This window comes from Hypanus sabinus, chromosome 14 (assembly GCF_030144855.1).
Source record: "Hypanus sabinus isolate sHypSab1 chromosome 14, sHypSab1.hap1, whole genome shotgun sequence".
In the NCBI taxonomy this organism is placed as follows: Eukaryota; Metazoa; Chordata; class Chondrichthyes; order Myliobatiformes; family Dasyatidae; genus Hypanus; species Hypanus sabinus.
Window position 1 is genome coordinate 80,374,547 of NC_082719.1, and position 18,913 is coordinate 80,393,459.

General features: G+C 40.5%; 1 protein-coding gene across 3 annotated transcripts in view; it reads right to left on the reverse strand.

Moving 5' to 3' along the window:
* Nucleotides 1-2,114: 2,114 nt before the first annotated feature.
* Nucleotides 2,115-18,913, reverse strand: part of npr3 (natriuretic peptide receptor 3) — an 89,233-nt gene continuing 72,434 nt past the window's right edge. For 2 of the 3 annotated variants that reach the window (XM_059989516.1, XM_059989515.1), the window contains exons 8-9: nt 8,888-8,943; nt 2,115-5,889 (exon numbers count right to left, since the gene is read on the reverse strand). In XM_059989516.1, coding sequence (XP_059845499.1) covers nt 5,798-5,889; nt 8,888-8,943 — 148 coding nt within the window. In that variant the 3' untranslated portion in view covers nt 2,115-5,797. Of the gene's footprint in view, nt 5,890-6,286; nt 8,944-18,913 lie in introns of those variants that run through there. The other variant, XM_059989517.1, reaches the window with a different exon arrangement.

The following is an 18,913-nucleotide window of genomic DNA, read 5'->3' on the forward strand; positions in this document are numbered from 1 at the left end:
AAGGGCCTTTTCTGGTTGGCTGCCAGTGACTAGTGGTGTGCCACAGGACTGTTTCTTTTCATGTTGTATGTCAATGACTTGGATGAAGGAATTGAAGGCTTTGTGGCCAAGTTTGCAGACAGAGCAGAGGCAGATAGTGTTGAGGAAGCAGGATGTCTGCGAAAGAACTTAGACAGATAGGGGAATGGGCAAAGAAGTGGCAGATGACATATCACGGTCAGGAACTTTGGCACAAGGAGTAAAGTTGTGGACTATTTTCTAAAAGGGGAGAAAAGACAACATCAGAAGTACTGAGAGACTTGGAAGTCCTCATGCAGGATTCCCTAAAAGTTCTCTTGCAGGTTGAGTTGTGGGTAAGGAAGGCAAAAGCAATGTTAGCATTCATTTCCAGAGGACTAGAATACAAAAGCAGGGATGTAATGCTGAGACTTTATAAGGTATTGGTCAGACTGCATTTGGAGTACCATGGGGGGTTTTGGGCCTCTCATCTAAGAAAAGATATGCTGTCATTGGAGAGGGTCCAGAGGAGGTTGTGGTGAACTATGTATACCTGTCTGGACACACCCCCTGCTGACTGCTCCTGTGGCTCCTCCCACAGACCCCTGTATAAAGGCGGCGATCTTAGCCTGGGCCAGGCCTCTCTGTCTCCAGGATGTAGTATGGTGGTCACTCACTGCTGGTTCCTTCTTCCAGTCAATAAAAGTCGATATTTCGCCTTTACGTCTCAGATGGTGCATCGGAGGATCACAAGAATTATCCCAAGAATAAAAAAGTTAATATATGAGGAGCATTTGATAGCTCTAGGCACATTCTCACTGGAGTTTAGAAGAATCAGGGGGGATGTCATTCAAACCTATCAAATATAGAAAGGTCTGATTAAAGGGCACAGCCTCAGAATTGAGGGACTGCCATTTAGAACAAGGGTGAGGAAAAATTTCTTTAGCCAGAGGATGGCAAATCCATGGAATTTGTTGTCACCCATGGCTTTACAGGCTATGTTGCTGGATATATTTAAGGCAGTTTGAGGTCCTTGATTAATCAGGGCATCAAACATTACAGTGAGAAGGGAGAAGAATGGGGTTGAGAGAGATAATAAATCAGCCATGATGGGATGACAGAGAAGACTGAATGGGCTGAATGGCCTAATTCTGCTCCTGCTGTGTGTCTTATGGTCTTGTAGTGTCCACTTGTCCTTACCACCCCACAAGCCTTTGTATCTAGCATAACATTTTCCATAATGTCTGTCACTTCTTCCACCACTGATAACATCATTCCCTCTTCAACACCACCCCCCCCCCCACTTTCTGTAGGTATTACTCCTTGTCCACTTGGGCTTCTCTACTGTTCTCCCTCCTTGCACTTATTCCTGCAAGCTGGACAAATGCTACACCTACACCTCCTCGCTCACCAACATTCATGGCCCTAAACAGTCCTTTCAGGTGAGAGGCAGTTCACATGCCAACCTGTTCAGTTCACCTATTGTATGGTGGTGCTCCCAGTGCACCTCCTCCACATCAGTGAGATCCGACGTAGATTGGGGGCCTGCTTTGTTGTGCCCCTTTACTCTATCAGCCACTACCAGTGGCTGCTCATTTCAATTCAACTTCCTATTCCCATTTCGATATCTGTAGCTGGCCTCCTCTACTGCCACAATGAGGCCATACTCAGTTTGGAGAAACGGCACCTCATATTCCGTCCAGTTGTCCCCAATCTGATGGAATGAACATTGATTTCTCCAGTTTCAGAAATTTCTTCCCTTCACCCTTCTCTTTTTCCATTCCGCTTCCACTTATCGCCTCCCAGTTTCTTACTTCACACCCCCCTCACACCACCTAACTTCCTCCTTCATCTGGCTTCACCTATCATCTGTCAACTTCTACAGTGCTCCTCCCCCCTCCCCCTACCACCTTATTTTGGCTTCTGCCCCCTTCCTTTCCAGTCCTGATGAAGGGTTTCAGGTAGAAATGTCAATTGTGTACTCCGCTTCATAGGTGCTGCATGACTTGCTGAGTTCCTCCAGCATCTTATGCATATTACTCAGGCTGTTGTAGTATCTTGGTATGAATATAAGGGTATTTCTGAAGTGTAAAAATCATACATTGAACCAACAGTGCTTAAAGTGATTGCCCCAAAGTAAAAGCTTTTTATTTACAATGTCAGCAACAGAAAATGCATGGATATCTTTCATTTTTAAAAGTCAAAAACAAAGCTTCACAAGTACACATTGCTATTGATATCTTCAAATGCCTTGTTTGCATAATTTTTTTCTGAAGTGATTTGATTTTAAAAAAATCCATCCAAGCTTTCCGTCCATACTCATGGGAAAACTCATGCTACTAATATTCTCTTAGAATATTCATAAAATGACAGCTATCAAACATATCACGAGGTTTATTTACTCACGCCCTGTAGCTGCTCATGTTTGAGGCAGGGCAACAGCCACATAGATTTGTTTGAATTGCAAAATTCCTTACAGTTTATGAATAATTATCCAAGTACGAGTTTCTAACACACAATGAAATTGTGGCACAGCCAAATTTCATTCATATGGAAGTTCTACCAGAAATCCTATCCCAAATCTGAGGCATGAACCTACTTAATGCATCAGTAGATCTTCATAGACACACTTCGGCCAAAGAAGATAAAACATCCTGAAACAGAGTTTGATTAGAGGGAGCCAAAGCTCTTGAGGAAACCAAGAAGAATATGAAACCTGTCATAATGTTCACTTACACCAAAACAGAAGGTGCACATACTTTGTGTGAATGAGATTTTATCAGGGACTTTTGCAGCAGAGCACCTTGAGACCTAATGCTCTTTAGATAGACTACCAACGTGCCATCATGTGCTTTGTCAATCCTTGTTTTAATTTCCACTCCAATTTGCAACTACCTCGTCACAACGAGTACCAACTGCATTTGTATAGCACTCCACCACAATGAAAGGGCTCAAGGAGTATAACAGTAATATCAAATATGAACGAAAGGGAAGGGGAGGGGCACCAGAGAAGGGCAGATGAGGAAAAGTGAAGGTGTGTGAGGGGAAAATGGTACAAAGCTGATAGAAAAATAGAGGGCAATGTAGGATGGAAGGGTTAGATCATGAAGTTGGTTATAAGATCAGTACAACATCTTGGGCTAACGGGCCTGTACTGTGCTGTAGTGTTCTATGTTCTAAACTTTACATTGAGCTACAGAGAAGGAGAGAGGACCATCAGGGTAAATTGCCAAAAGCTCAGTCGGAGAGATAAGGAGCCTCTTACAGAAGATAGATGGAAAGCAAAAGGTGGACGTTTGTAGAGTTTGGGACCAAAGCCAATACATGTGCAGTTGGCTTGGCCCCCAAACTCTGTAACAATTTATATAAAGAAGAGATAAGTGGCCAGAGCTGGAGGATCAATGAAGTCAAGGAGACATGAGGTTGCCAGGATGGAGTGTTGGAAGTGTCTGGGTCTATCGAGATATTTAAAAACAAGACTGAAATTTTCAATCATAGGGCACCACGGTAGCATTGCAGTTAGCACGAAGCTATTACAGCTCAAGGTGATCCAGAGTTCAGAGTTAAATTCCAGTACCATCTGTAAGGAGTCTGTATGTTCTCCTTATGAACCGCATGGGTTTCCATTAGCTGCGCCAGTTTCTTCCCACAATCCAAAGAAGTACCGATTGGTAGGTTGATTGGTCATTGTTAAATAGGTGGGTTGCTGAGTTGGGCCAGAAGGGCCCGTTCTGCTTTGTATCTCTAAATAAATAAATAAAGTTGGAGCAGGAGTAAACCTGACTAAATACACATAGATGAATGAGGCCAGCAGCAAGTTCTGATGGGAGCTGTGGTCATTTTAAGTAGCATCCATTCATTCAAAGCTGGAGGCCAGTGGGGCAAGCATCAGAATGTTCAAGACTGGAGGTACCAAGCACATGGTGAGGGTGGTAGAGGCAGGTGCAATAGGGGCAGTTAAGAGATTCTTGAATAGGCAAATTGATGAATGAAAAATGGATAGCTATGTGGGAGGGGTTAGGTTGATCTTGGAGTAGGTTAAAAGGTCAGCACAATATTGGGAGCCAAATGGCCTGCACTGTGCTGTACTGTCTATGTCCTATGAGATTAGTTAGCCTAACATTCTGAAAAGGAATTGGATGATGACTGGTATAATGGAAGCAGTATTGAGTGGCAGGCAGTGTGTCCTGTTCACAAAATGGCTTCAGATTTGGCATGGACGAGATAGGAGAGAAACAAGAGGATGAGAACAAATTCCAGGGTTATTAAGTGTTGGTCAAAACATGCATAAATTGCAGCTCTTCATTCCCACATCAGAGGAAGTTTTCTAATATCCTAAAAGGTTAAAGGAATACATTCTAACAGAACAAAGATAGATAAGATAGAGCCAGAGAGTCACACAGGTTTAGTTAAAAAACATCAATGACAATTAGAAGAATGTCAAAACTAATGAAAAGTATTAAAGACACATGTAGTAATCACAAAAGAAGACTTAGTCCTAGATTTTTCTATTTCATCTCCCAGCAATGTCATTGAAAGTCACATTGGCAACTTCCCTGCATACACTAACCATTCCCCATTCTACTTTATTACCAGTCTCAAACGTTCAGTTGCCTCCAATTGATCATGCTGGTGGTATAGCACATCTAGTATTCATTGCTCAAAACTTTTGTCTTCAGTGTACATTACGTCTGAGATCCAAGCGGAATAAAGTTGACTAGAAGGGAATCAAGGAGAGTGGAATTGTACAAGAATGTGAGATCAAATATCAGATCAATCACAATTTTACTGAAAAAATGGATCAGAGGTGTTTACAAACAACTCCTCTTTTCTATTCGGTATTTTTATCCCTCTCCCTAATGACTAAATGAAACCGTCAGCATTGCTGTCAGTCTTGGCATCTGATGCTCAGTTCACTCTGATCTGCTCTCCTCACTATCAACTATAGCCAGTCCCTTACATCACCTCCTGCTGATACCTTCATCCGTGCCTTTGCTGTCTCTAGATTTAATTACTGATAATTGGATTCTAATACTTTCATCTCAGACCTCCCTTTAATGTAAACTTTAACTCACTTAATGCCCTTTGGAATCCATATTAAAATCAAGATACTTTATTCAGAACCTTTTAAAGCTTTCAGTCAATTGATATTTAATTGAATCTATTTTAATAATTTATTCCTGTAATAATGATGTCAGTGATCACTGATGTATCAGACATCTGCCTTGCTGTACAACTTGCACACTGCCCAAACATGGGTTGCTTCTCATGCAAGTCTTTAATTAACTAATCATCTGAATCAATGGGAATTGACTTGTAGAAATTATCAGTAAATTAACATTTACCAAGAGTCCTGTCAACAATTCGTTGACACCAAATCCTGTTAAAGAATTAGAGCTAGGTTCTAAATAAAGTACTTCCTGAAAAGATGTTCAGCTAAAGATATATGTTCGTAAAATCTCCAGAATTTGTTCGTACATTTCTGTTCAACCTAATATCGTGCATAATATGATGCTACTAATGGAGAGCATCTTTTCACTTGAAAGATATGGGTAGGTTGTTTTGTAATGTAGGAAGCCACAACAAATATAGTTAATGCATGGGAGAAGTTACACTTCCCTTCCAAAAAATATTCACATTCTACATGAAAACAAAATAATGAAAGCTATACATCAGTGGGTGCTTGAGTAGGCCAAGGCTTGGAAGCAATAATATATTCCGTCTCAGCTCGAGGACGAACTGGCAGGACCAGTCCTGTCCTGCAGGCGTGCACTTCCTGTTGACCATGTATAGTGTGGCATTAATGGTGACAATGGAGTAGATTGTGACCCAGGTCATCCCGTGCTCTCAGCTGAAGGAGGAAGCATAGCAGTGGGTGGCAGCAGTGGGGACCTGAGGGATAAAATGGGAAGCATGTGTTAGCTCCCTTCCTACAAGTGACAGATATTGCAAAAAACTATCACATTTCAAAGAGAGATTTCTGATGGACGATCATCAGTAAAGAAGTTAAAAAAATCATAATAATATTGGTTACTTGCGGTCGAAAATGTAGGTGTAAATTAAATATAAAACAGCATATTTGTCCATGCAGTTAAAAGGGGTGTAGTTACTACTATCCCAGAGTGCACCACTAAACCTGGTAAACATGCTTGGCTGATTAAATTTTACTTGTTCACGAGCATTACTGATCTGCCAAGGAGCTTACTTAGATATAGTAGCAGAGGTAGCATGCTAAGCATTCTGCAAACATCAAGTGTGTGCATCAGGTACTTGATAGAATTACACAGAAAAGGAGCAAAGGGTTTTATTGTTCATTATTTTATTGCCAGAATCTGCCTTGATTTAATATTCTATGAAGAATATGACATCAGTTTACAGAAAATAAAATTGTTTACAAAGACATTTACACATCTTCAAGGTCCACAGATATGAAAGATGCAACAATGCAGTTTATAGATAATATAAAACTGACCAATTCATTTTGAATAAAATGTATTTAAAAACTATCTACAGTTTATGAATATTAACTCAAGATGACCTTTAAATAAATATCACATTATATGCAGATATTTCTAATTTACGCCAGTATTTACCGTCATACTGTATGGCACCTTGCATTTGCACTTAAGAACCATATCTATCAAATCTCCTTTTTCCCAGTATTCTCATATCGTTCTACCTTAAAACACACATTATTTCCATCTTTAATTACATACTGAAACAGCAGCTCACAATCTAAACATTGACAGCACTGGCAAATGGATAATTAACTATTCATAGCGTCAGTTGTTAACATTGTCTCTAGTGGTACATGCTAGAAGTGACAGAAATATATTTAAAAAAAACCAAAAAAAGTTAGTTCAGTAAATATTTATTCATTTCAAAATGATGATCTTGCTCGAAGAAAGTCTGTTGCAAAAGTTCATACAACCAATTTGTTATCAATTGCAGTATCACACAAATCAATTATTAAGAGGACATCTCATTATGTTTTTTCATAATGAGCTTCCATCTTAAAAAGGCAGTTTTGATTCTCTTACAGCTGGGTTGGGAGTTATGCAATACATTCTGAGCCAGAATCGGATGGCAGAAAACACATTACATAATCCATCAATAAATTTGCATACGTATTTGCACTGGTATAGAGTATTCCCATGGCAACTGCAATATTATTTGTGTGTAGAAATACACCAGGAAAAAAAATGACTAAGTCCTTCACTACTAAGTGAATAAATTTAATCACATTTATGGGGGCAGAAGATGTTTATCTACAGCACATGAGCTAATATAACAATGTGCTCTAATCTTGCTGCTGCAACTATTATCTAATGAGGAAATTACAAGGCACAATTAATTTAAAATATTCAATGTTTTTCCACTGTTATGAGTATATATATATTCATTTCTTTTGTTAACATGTGTTACCAATTTCTGATTTTACACAAGCTTTACTGGGACCATTCATGTATAATTTTATATTCTCAGGTGCCGACTAAAATACAAGTAGCAGCATCTAAATAATCAATTTGCATAATAACATATTATTTTCAAGAACCTTTTTAAAACAGGCCTGAAAGTCTTAATTGATCAAATACTGTACAGGTATATTTATTTTATTTAATATGTACATGATTTGTTTAAAATATTAGCAATTCCTTAACAATTATATTTTAGAAAAAAAATGTTGACTTATTTGCAGTCCATTTTTTGAAAACAATATCCTAAATCTTTTATAGATACATAATTTTTGCTGGTCAAAGATGAAAGACCTTATTCACTGTACAGTTTATGTAGTTTAATTCCAAATGAACCCTAACATTTCACTACTGCTTTCAAAGGTGGAGTGTTCATAATGCCAACAACTTGTGTATAAGAAAAATTATCTGAGCTTACCAGTGAGCAAGTCACAGTTTATAGTCTTAAGAATATAACATGGCAATAACTTTCCAAGATTAATAATTTTGAAGAGCTTTGGTGATTAAAATCATTACATAAATGCAAGCTATTGTCAGTATTCTATCACTGAAGCTTTAAAAATTATCTCTGGAAAAAAAGCAAGTTGCTTTAAAGCAGCTAAGAGCAGCACAGTTCCAGGTAGCATTCTCTGGTGTAAGCAGTAACTGGAAAATTCAAACTGTGGTGTTGTACAAGTTAAATAGAAACAGTCATGCACAGATGCTTATGCAGCCAGAGGGTCAAAATTTCGTTCACAACAATAGTGAATGAATGTTAATGCTTATACCAAATTCTTCTCCTACTATTTCAATGAAGACATGCACCAAATTAAAGCAAACAGATCAATGAACAGCTATGTGAAATGCACCAAACATTCACAGAATAGCATCAGCAAATGTAATTTTTAACCTACTGATTGAATTCACCACAGCTTTTTAAAAAATTTGCAACTGTTACCATGAAACAGTAATGTTTAATACCACACCTCTAAGATTAATCCCTATCTCTGTAGGGTTCAAATATTTCCATTTTTAGGCAAATAGGACAGATCACATTAAATATATATTGGGATAAATGATCATATACAAGATATCTTCTTTTGAAGGTTCTCTTCAGTTGCCAGTGTGAGTCAGTGTTGACCTAATGGAACAGGCTGAATCACATTTTATAAGCTTCACAGAGATGCCGCTTCCAGTAGCATGCAGCAATGTAATAAATGATATTTTCCTGAGTTTTCCAAAGCTAAAGGAACTGTCACAAATTAATAGCTTATGCTTCAAAAGAATTAATTTCATATTAGCCTTTCTTTTTTGCAGTGACACCTTTAGTAAACTCCCCTAAAGACTGAAAGTTTATAAAGGAACATTTGGTTCTACTGTTTAAGCTGTTGATAGACTGGATCGAACAGAATCTTCTCGCAAGTGGTGGTGCTTACCAGGTTCAGCTTCGTGCACTGGACCTCGTCTCTCAACGGTTATCCTATATTTCTTCCTGCAAAGAAAGGGTAGCAAGGTTGCAAAGTTTACTTTGTGCATAAGCGGTTTATTTTGCATTTTAACAGGGATATATTGCCAATAACAAACAACCTGCTGGAGCAGGCCGAGCTGTATCTGTGCATGAAAGTAAATTGTCAATGTTTCAGGTTGAAGATCTGCATAATCTGAAATGTCAACAATTCTTATTCCATCCACAAACGGAGCTCGACCTACTGCGATCCTCCAGCAGATTGTCCGTTGCTCCAGAGTTCAGCAACTGTGGTCCCTTGTGTCTCAGTATAGTTGATGATACAGGATCAGTTCGAATACTGAGCTAGCATTTCTCTTTCAGGTTATATACATTTAGTAATGTCTAATACTTTAATGGATAATAATTATGACTATAATACAGATCTAAATTTGCCATTTCATCTTCATGCTCTTCTTTCTCATATCCAGTTATTGAAAATGCACCTGGCCTCATACCAGCCCGGGCTTTGAGGCATTAATGACAGTGAAACATACAGCTTCAGATGATCACTGTCAATTCTCTGAAACTGATAGTATGTCTGGTTAATAAGAATCCTATGCCTAAAAAATATTTCAAAGAAATACCTTAAAATAAATATCTTAATTTACCTAAAAATTCTACATGTATCCCTGAAGAAACATAGTATAGATTACTGGGTGCTCACTTCTGTGACACAAAAACTTGATGATTTACACAAGATTATTCAGAACGAAAATCTGCACCAAAACATCTAGGTTTTAAAAATGCGTTTACTCAACAATGCCGAGCAACTTTTTTTTAGGCAATTCAAAGTCTAATATTTCTTTTCAAGGGAAGTAGAGTACACTTCTTTGCAAGTTATTCTAGTGAACTCCTCCGCACAATCTACTGCAATGTGCCACTACTTCAGAAGGTGGAGTCATGAATGTTTAATTGAGGAGTAGATGAAAATTTGAACTGAAGGACAAATCAAATTATGATTTTAAACAATTGAAACCTTTAAGTTCGATTCAAATCTGGTCAGATTTCAGATTCTGATCAGCTTTCTGCAGCCAGTTTCAAATCGTTTGGGTTTAACATCTGTGCTATAAAAATGCGAAGCTGCATTTAGCTGAATCAGACAGTGAATTGTGTCTACAATTGTCAGAAGTCCAAACTGGACAAATTGGAATAATACTAAACAGATCCATCTTAGTTTCTTTTCAGATCAATCTGAATTTGAAATGGCTTCAGAGAACATTCCAGGACAAATATTTGACAGTGTTTGTTTCTGATGTGCTAGATTTCTTTACTAGAACACTTCCAAAGTCAGCAAAGAATGCTACAGGACATGCCTAATTTATAGAGACGTTTCAAATTGTGTGGTTTCTTTTTTTCCACATTTTTAAAATAATAGGGTAATTTTCCTGTGAAAACTTGTTACAGGGAATTCGCCACTAACACATATTGAAATATGCTGTCTGGTTCATTGTATTGTGGTATGGTCAGGATTATCTGTCACAATCAGGTTAGTAGAATTACTTCTTGATACTCAATAATGAAATGATTTATTATAGTGAAGTATTTATTGGCACTTCAAATAAAGATTAATGAAAACAAGAAAAGTGTTTCCCTTTTCTCCACAGTATAGTTTCTTTGGTCATTAAGTGTGGTAACATTGTTAACTGTATTCACAAAGATTTACTCTGCGCATTATTCCCAACAGATTACAAAGCACGTCCCTTTGAAATGTACTTATAATTTTGCAGAACAAGTCTTGACGAAAATATTTTTCATTCCCCTCTCTTCCATAGCTCTATCTTTTGATACTGCATCTTATAACCTGAATAAGTGGACAGCCTATAATCAAGTCACAGGTCTCTTATAAAGCTATCCTCACTCCAAATGCAAGGAGATAGGTGAAAATGATTGTAAAGCTTTTGCCACAAGCTGAATGTCCTATTTTGATCAGTGAATTAATCATGTTACCAAGTTAAAGAAATTGAATTTATATACTGTGTTGGAAAGGAAGACATTTTATTGTCAAACATCATAATTGATGTTGCTCTCCAGAAGACATATCATGATAAATGATTGATCTGCAGAACAAGGAAGAAGCATCCTTCATCAAGGACCCCCACCATCCAGGCCATGCTCTCTTCTCACAGCTGCCATCAGCAAGAAGGTACAGGAGCCTCAGAACACATACCACCAGGTTCAGAAACAGTTATAACCCCTCAGCCACTTGGCTCCTGATACAGAGTGGATAACTTCACCCCAACTCTGAGCTGGTTCCAAAATCTGTGGGCACATTTTCAAGGACTCTGCAATTTATTATCAAGGTATTATTTATTCACTTTTTTAAAAAAAACTATTTGCATTATTTGTCTTCTTTTGCACATTGGTTGTTACATTGATTGTTTGCCAGACCTTGTTTGTGTGTAGTTTTTCATTAATTCTATTGTATTTCTTTGTTTATATTGTGAAGCCCTGCAAAAAAGTAAATCTCAAAATAGTTTATGGTGACATGTACATACTTAGGTAATAAATTCACTTTGAACTTTGAAATGGTTGATCACAGATCTACATGCATTAGCCAGCATTCTCCTGGTAAAGTTTACCCATTGAGTAGGAAGACCTTAACTCTACAGCCTGCTGCTGCTACAACTCCAAATCTTTTACTGAGGGACATTTGCGACCATCTCACAGTTGTCATCTGATGCTATGCAAGGGAAGTCACTGAACAACTCTATTTAAGAGAGCTAGCCATTGCAGCTCTTTCTTGCAGTGACTGAAACAAGTCGATAGCTTTCCAAAGATTTCCAGTTTTCTCCTGGCTTAAAGTGGAGGCTTCTTGAATTGTGGGTCACATCTCCAAATAGTTTCACAGCATCAGCAGATTGTGCCACACTCAGCAGATAATATTCTGTCTGCCACATTACCATGGAAATCTGATCCCAACACTTTCATTGTTTAAAACAATCTGATTGTTCCTGCCACTTCACCTTCTTTAACTCCTGCTGTCAAAATGGTATTGATGCACCATCAATAACTCACTCTGAGACGTAAAGGCGAGATATCGGCTTTTGTTGACTGGAAGAAGGAACAAGCAGTGAGTGACCACCATACTACATCCTGGAGACTGAGAGGCCGGGCTCAGGCCTTGATTGCCTTTATACAGGGGTCTGTGGGAGGAGCCACAGGAACAGTCAGCAGGGAGCATGTCCAGACAGGTATATGTAGTTCACCACATTCACCACACCCCTTTGTGGCGAAGTTTCTTACAGGTTAAGTCTATCAGGTGGTCAAATCTGTTGCAGCGATCTACGTAGCACCGGCTGTGATTCCACAGATGCCGGTGGTGGTGATTGCACAGGTGCCGGTGGTGCTTGCACCGGAGACGGAGGTTGTGCTGGTTCCAACCTAACTGGAGGTGTCAGCCCACTAGGCGTCAGTGATCCCTCACGCATGTGCGAGGCGCTTGGTATATACGCGTACGAAACGCCCGGTATATGAGTGTCGTGAGGAGTCTGTGTAGGGCCTGGTGTGCGCGGTGTCACCTCGGGTGCAGTGTTCATAGTTACCGGGGAGTGTTCGGCGTAGTGATCTGCTGTTCCTGCGGGCGCCAGGTCGCGGACGGAGACCGTGTCCTCCCGCCCATCAGGTAAGACCACGTATGTATACTGGAGGTTTGCATGTAGAGGGTGAACCCCCTCGACCAGCGGGGAGTATTTATTACTCTTCACATGTTTTCGGAGCAGCACTGGCCCGGGGACGTCAGCCAAACTGGTAGGGTGGTCCCAGTGACAGACTTGGTGGGAAAAGAGAATAGGCGTTCGTGAGGGGTGGCATTGGTGGACGTATATAACAGGGAGCGGGATAGAGTGGAGTGCCTCGGGGAGGACCTCCTGCCATCAAGAGACCAGCAACCCTTTTGACAAGGGCTAAAAGTGTGGCCTTCCACACTGTGGCATTCTCCCTCTCCACCTGTCCATTTCCCCGGGGATTATAACTCGTGGTCTGACTAGTAGCAATGCCCCTAGCCAGCAGGTACTGGCGCAGCTCGTCACTCATAAAGGAGGACCCTCTATCACTGTGGATATAGCAGGGATATCCGAACAGAGTGAAGAGCTGGCGCAGGGCTTTTATGACGGACGTGGTAGTGGTGTCGGGGCAGGGGATGGCAAAGGGGAACTGTGAGTACTCGTTGATAATATTGAGAAAATAGACATTGCGGTCGGTGGAGGGAAGGGGGCCCTTAAAGTCAACACTCAGTCGCTCAAAAGGGTGGGTGGCCTTGACAAGTTGTGCCGTGTCAGGACGGTAGAAGTGCGGTTTGCACTCAGCGCAGATTTGGCAGTCCCTGGTCATCGTCCTGATGTCTTCCAGGGAGTATGGCAGGTTCCGAGCTTTCACAAAATGGTAAAATCGGGTGACCTCCGGATGGCAAAGATGTACATGAAGGGCGTATAGCTGGTCGAGCTGTGCGCTAGCACATGTTTCCCGGGATAGGGCATCAGCGGGCTCATTGAGTCTGCCAGTCCGGTACAGGATATCATAATTGTAGGTGGAGAGTTCTATTCTCCACCGCAAAATCTTATCATTTTTTGATTTTGCCCCGCTGTTGGTTGCTGAACATGAACGCAACCGAGCGCTGGTCAGTCAGCAAGGTGAACCTTTTGCCGGCGAGATAGTGCCTCCAGTGCCTAATCGCTTCCACTATGGCCTGGGCTTCTTTCTCCACCATGGAGTGCCGAATTTCAGAGCCTTTAAGGGTACGAGAAAAGAATGCTACTGGCCTGCCTTCCTGATTGAGGGTAGCAGCCAGTGCGAAATTGGAGGCGTCACACTCTACTTGGAAGGGAATGGTCTCGTCCACCGCATGCATCGTTGCTTTGGCAATGTCCCCTTTAATGCAGCTGAAGGCCGCGCAGGCCTCAGCAGAGAAGGGAAAAGTGGTAGACTTGACCAGGGGGCGGGCCTTGTCTGCAAGATATCGGCTTTTATTGACTGGAAGAAGGAACAAGCAGTGGTTGACCATCATACTACATCCTGGAGACAGAGAGGCCGGGCTCCGCTCTCAATTGCCTTTATACAGGGGTCTGTGGGAGGAGCCACAGGAGCAGTCAGCAGGGGGCGTGTCCAGACAGGTATATGTAGTTCACTACAGGTATTCTCCATTCCGTCTCTCTCTATACCTCACAAACTTAAGGCACAAACAGCCTGTGCATTTAGTCTGGCTAAACCCAGCAGCTGCACATATTAACGTGCATCTACAATTCCTCTTGATGTAGAATATGATGCCAGGGAGAAAGAGAAGGTGGGGAATGAGAGATGGGAAGAGAGAGAGAGAGAGCGAGGGGGAGAGAGTGAGAGTGAGAGCACGAGAGGGAGAGAGAGACAGCTGGAGAAAGTGCAAGTCAACGAAAGAGAATGTGAATAAATTTTTTACTCAGGGAGTGGTGAGTGCATGGAACGGGCTGCCGGCAACAGTGGTAGTGGCAGATACGATAGAGTCTTTTAAGAGACTTTTGGATAGGTACATGGAGCTTAGAAAAATAGAGGGCTATAGGTAAGACTAGTAATTTCTAGGGTAGGGACATGTTCAGCACAGCCTTGTGAGCCGAAGGGCCTGTATTGTGCTGTAGGTTTTCTATGTTCTAAATAAAAGCAGTGAGAGTTTACAGATTCAATTTATTTGTAACATGCATACCAAAACATACAGTGAAATGCTTCATTTGCATCAACAAAGTCCAAGTATGTGCTGGGAGCAGCCCACAATTGTCACCATATTTCTGGCACCAACATAGCATGCCCACAATGTATTAAACCTAACTGTACATCTTTGGAATCTGTGATGAAATTGGAGCACCCTGAGGAAACCCACACAATAACAGGGAAAATGTATAAACTCCTCACAGGGAGTAGTGGGAATCAAAGCAGTGAAGTGAAATTTATTCTCCGTGGGGATGGTGAATCTTTGGAATTTTCTTCCTCAAAGGCCAGTGGAATCAGAGTATTTGTATATTTTTCAGGAAGAGCTGGACAAATTCTTGAGAAGCAAAGAAGTGAATGATTAGCTGGAGTAGGTAAAGATATGGTTACAATCAGATCAGCCATAATCACATTAGATACAAGAATACATGTGAGCGGCTGTGGTTTACACCTAATTCATTTCATTGTAGAATGGTCATAAATGTACAGTATACTGGGGATGCTAGTTTTAAAAAAAGTCATAGTGTCTTCCTTCCGATGAGTGTAAAGATCCCAATTCATTATTCATAAAAGTTATTTTTAATGCCTTGATTTTGGTATAATTTGTCATTGAATACCAATTTTGAGACTGAACCTGCTGGCACAGAACCAGAAGGGGTTCCATGCCTTCACGACCTAGTTGATGTGTGTATCGATACATAATGCATCATACTGGTCTCTGATTCTCGCCCTGGCAGTAGTCGTGATGCCTTCATCGTGATGCAATCAGCCTCTGTGTCCTGGCATTTTATAGAACTTGTGTGGCTGTGTAATATCGTAGCCTTTAGGCTGTCCCTGTCACATCCATTTTTAGACCCTAGACCTAAATCAGCATAATTGCAGGACAAGGAGAGTGGGAAGGCAAGTGGATGCCTCCATTTCCCAACACCTGTTCATTGCATCCTACTGATGACTCAACTGCTTGCTGCACTTAAACAGTCATATATCAGCTGGACCAACCTAATAAGCAATCGCAATGCATGATAATTGCCATTGGTCTTAATTTGGTTCATCAGACATTTTTGGCACTGCTGGAGACACTAAACCAATGATCATATAACCAAATTGTGGGTTCATTGCTAATAACCTCTTTGGCTACACTCAGATGGATTAGTTCAATTAAAAAAACGAGTTTGCCAGAATACAGGTTTTACTCAGGGCATCTCAGTCAACTGTTCACTTACAGAAAACTCAAAGTTCTGCATTTTTTAAAACAGCAAGCACTCCTCAGGAGCTGTAACATTAAGGCTGCTGAGTAACTTAAGAGTGAATAATTGGAAATACTTCGTCAGGCATTCAGGGTGTATATTTGTTGGCTGAAGCAATGTTGGAGAAGTAATATGGAAATTGTAAATCTGAATTAAACTCTTGAATTAGAATATTCCAGCATAATATAGCCAAGATTAAATATTTCCTTCTTAGTTGATTCCATTTTGTTTTGACATTTATAATCTTATATCTAAAAGCATGACATCATAGCATGAATTATATCTTACCATTCCTCAGCATTCTGTAAAGTATTCCTGCTCATTAGAAATGTTAACTTGAAATATGGTTGCTGGGCCAACAACACTTGGCAATCAAAATTAACATTAGAAGTGGGACAAGGCCATTCAACCCCTCATGCATGCTCCATTACTTATTAAGATGTTTTACGTCAGCACCATCTTCCTGCAGTAATCCCAGATCCCTTAATCAAAGTTCAAAGTAAAGTTTCAGCAAAGTAAGTGTATGTTGTAGTGTACTGCCTTGAGGTATATTTCCTTGCAGGCATTTACAGGGAAAAAAAGTGCAATAGAATTTATGAAAAATATACATAAGCAGACAAAGGCTGACAAACAATCATGGGGAAAAGGTGGCAAACTGTGCATTTAAAGAAAAACATACTGAGAACATGAGTAGTAAGGAGTCTTTGAAAGTGAGCCTATAGGTTGTGATGCGTTGGGCTGTGTCCACTATTTTCTGTATCCTTTAATTTATTAATATATTTTTTTAAATCCATTGGTCTCACTCATTCAGGGATGGAAATGGCCATTCATAATTGGAAACTCATTGGTTGTGAGTTGACCTCATGTCAGTAGACTGGGCCTGGTCGTGCTGAATAAAACAGCATGGTCTAAAGACCAATGATCATTCCTAATTAGCCAAAGGGCAAGATAGTTAACTCTGGCTACCTGTCAGAACCATTATAATAGGTAAACTAGATGAACGCTGTGCATTGCTGTGATGAAATTGAACAGGGGGTAATCATGCAAAACAGAAAACACAGCAGATATTGGTAATCTGAATCAAAAGAACTCAGCCAGTCAAGCAGCACGTGGGGGAAGAGAAACCAGTACAAAGAATCTCTGACTTCCTTCTTGTTCCACCAGTGCTGCCTGTCTGGCTGAGTTTGTCCAGCATTTCTGCTTTTGAGTCTTGTGAGCCATAGGCCCCTTTATGTTAAAAACTGGTGGAAACAGACTTAGTGTGTATTACAGGGGTATGAGGAACTAACAGCCAAGTGGCATTAATTCAGTGGTTCTATGGTAAAGCCGATACAGGTATGGGCTGTATGACCTTGCTCTTGGCCATGTCATTCTACATTTCATTGGCTGCACAAGAACCAACCAGTGCAGCCCATCTGGCCTGTCAGAAAAAGTTAAAATATTGCATTTTGTTCCACTTCTCATACACTTCAATGGTCTCATTCACGGAAAAGATTTATTTTCAATGAGCTCCTTTTAGGTTTCCATCTCCTTTAAACACTTTGAAGAATTTAAATGGGCCTTCTTCTGTGAATAAAGGAATTAATGCTTCTAAGAGGTAAGTTTCTGATTGTACATTCAAAGGGTGAGACTGCCTCCCACCTGTGTGTACAAAATCGAATAAGTATCCTGTCAATTTCTAACTTTTAAGCACATCTGGAGATCAAAGCATAACCTTTCAACACCAGTGTAGTCATCGAAATTAAGATTTCCCATTCTGTCTCCTCCATCCTTCTGGCTAGTCACAGACAGAGAAAGTAAACAAATAAATTCTTTCCTGTTCCAGAGGATTTCTAGTAATGAAATCATAGAGTTATACTGCCTAGAAACAGGCCCTTCAACCCAACTTGTCTTTGCTGACCGAAGTTCCTTTCTGAGCTAGTCCCATTTGCCCGTACTGGTTTTATATCCCTCTAAACCTTTTCTTTCCATGAACCTGTCGATTTTACTTCAATTGTTATTGTACCAACCTTTACCACCTCCCCTGGAGGATCATTCCATACTCTCACCACCCTCTCTGTGAAAATCCTAACACCCAGTTACCCTTTAACTTTTCCCCTTTTATCTGAAACCCATGCCTCTAATTTTTGACTCCCCTATCCTGGGAAAAAGACTGTGACCATCCACCTTCCCTAAGCCTTTCATGATTTTATAAACATCTATAAAGTCACCCCACAGCCTCCTTCAATCCATTCTCTTCTTATAACTGAAGCTCTTGACCCCATTTTTGCCCTTTTTGCATCTTGTCTAGCTTGGGCACATTGTTCTTTTCTATTGTATGGTGACCAGAAATGCATACTGTTCTCCCAGTGTTGAGACATTAATGTCCAATACACCTGTAACATGGCGACCCAACCCTTGAATTCAGTGTCTCATCTGATGAAGGCAGGCATGCCAGACATCTTCTTCACCACCTTGTCTACCTGTGTCACCGCTTTCAGGGAACTCTGTACTTCTGCATGAAGGCCTCTCTGTTCCACTATGCTCTCCAGAGTCTTGTCATTTACTGTGGATCTTCTGCCAGTGAATGGAAGCTTTAACTTCCAAATATACATCTCTTCATATTTCTCTGAATCAAATTCCATCCACATTTCCTTTGTCCACTTTTCCAGTTGAGCCATATCCTTTTGTGACCTGAGACAACCTTCACTTTGGTGCCTTCTGCAAACTTAATATTCATTCCACCAACAGTCTCATTCAAATCATTAATAAGTTTGATGAAGAACAGTAGACCCAGCACTGATCCCTGCAAGACACTACTGATCATAGGCCTGAAAAACTACCTTCCACTACCACACTCTGTCTCATTACACCAAGCCAATATGTATACATTTGGCTAGATTATACAGAATCTCTTAAGATCTCACCCTCTGGACCAGCCTACCATGTTGGAGCTTGCCAAAAGCTTTACAAACATCCATGTAGACAACATCTACTACCCTGCCCTTGTCAATCCTCATGGCCACCTCTTCAAAAACTTCACTGGAATTCACAAA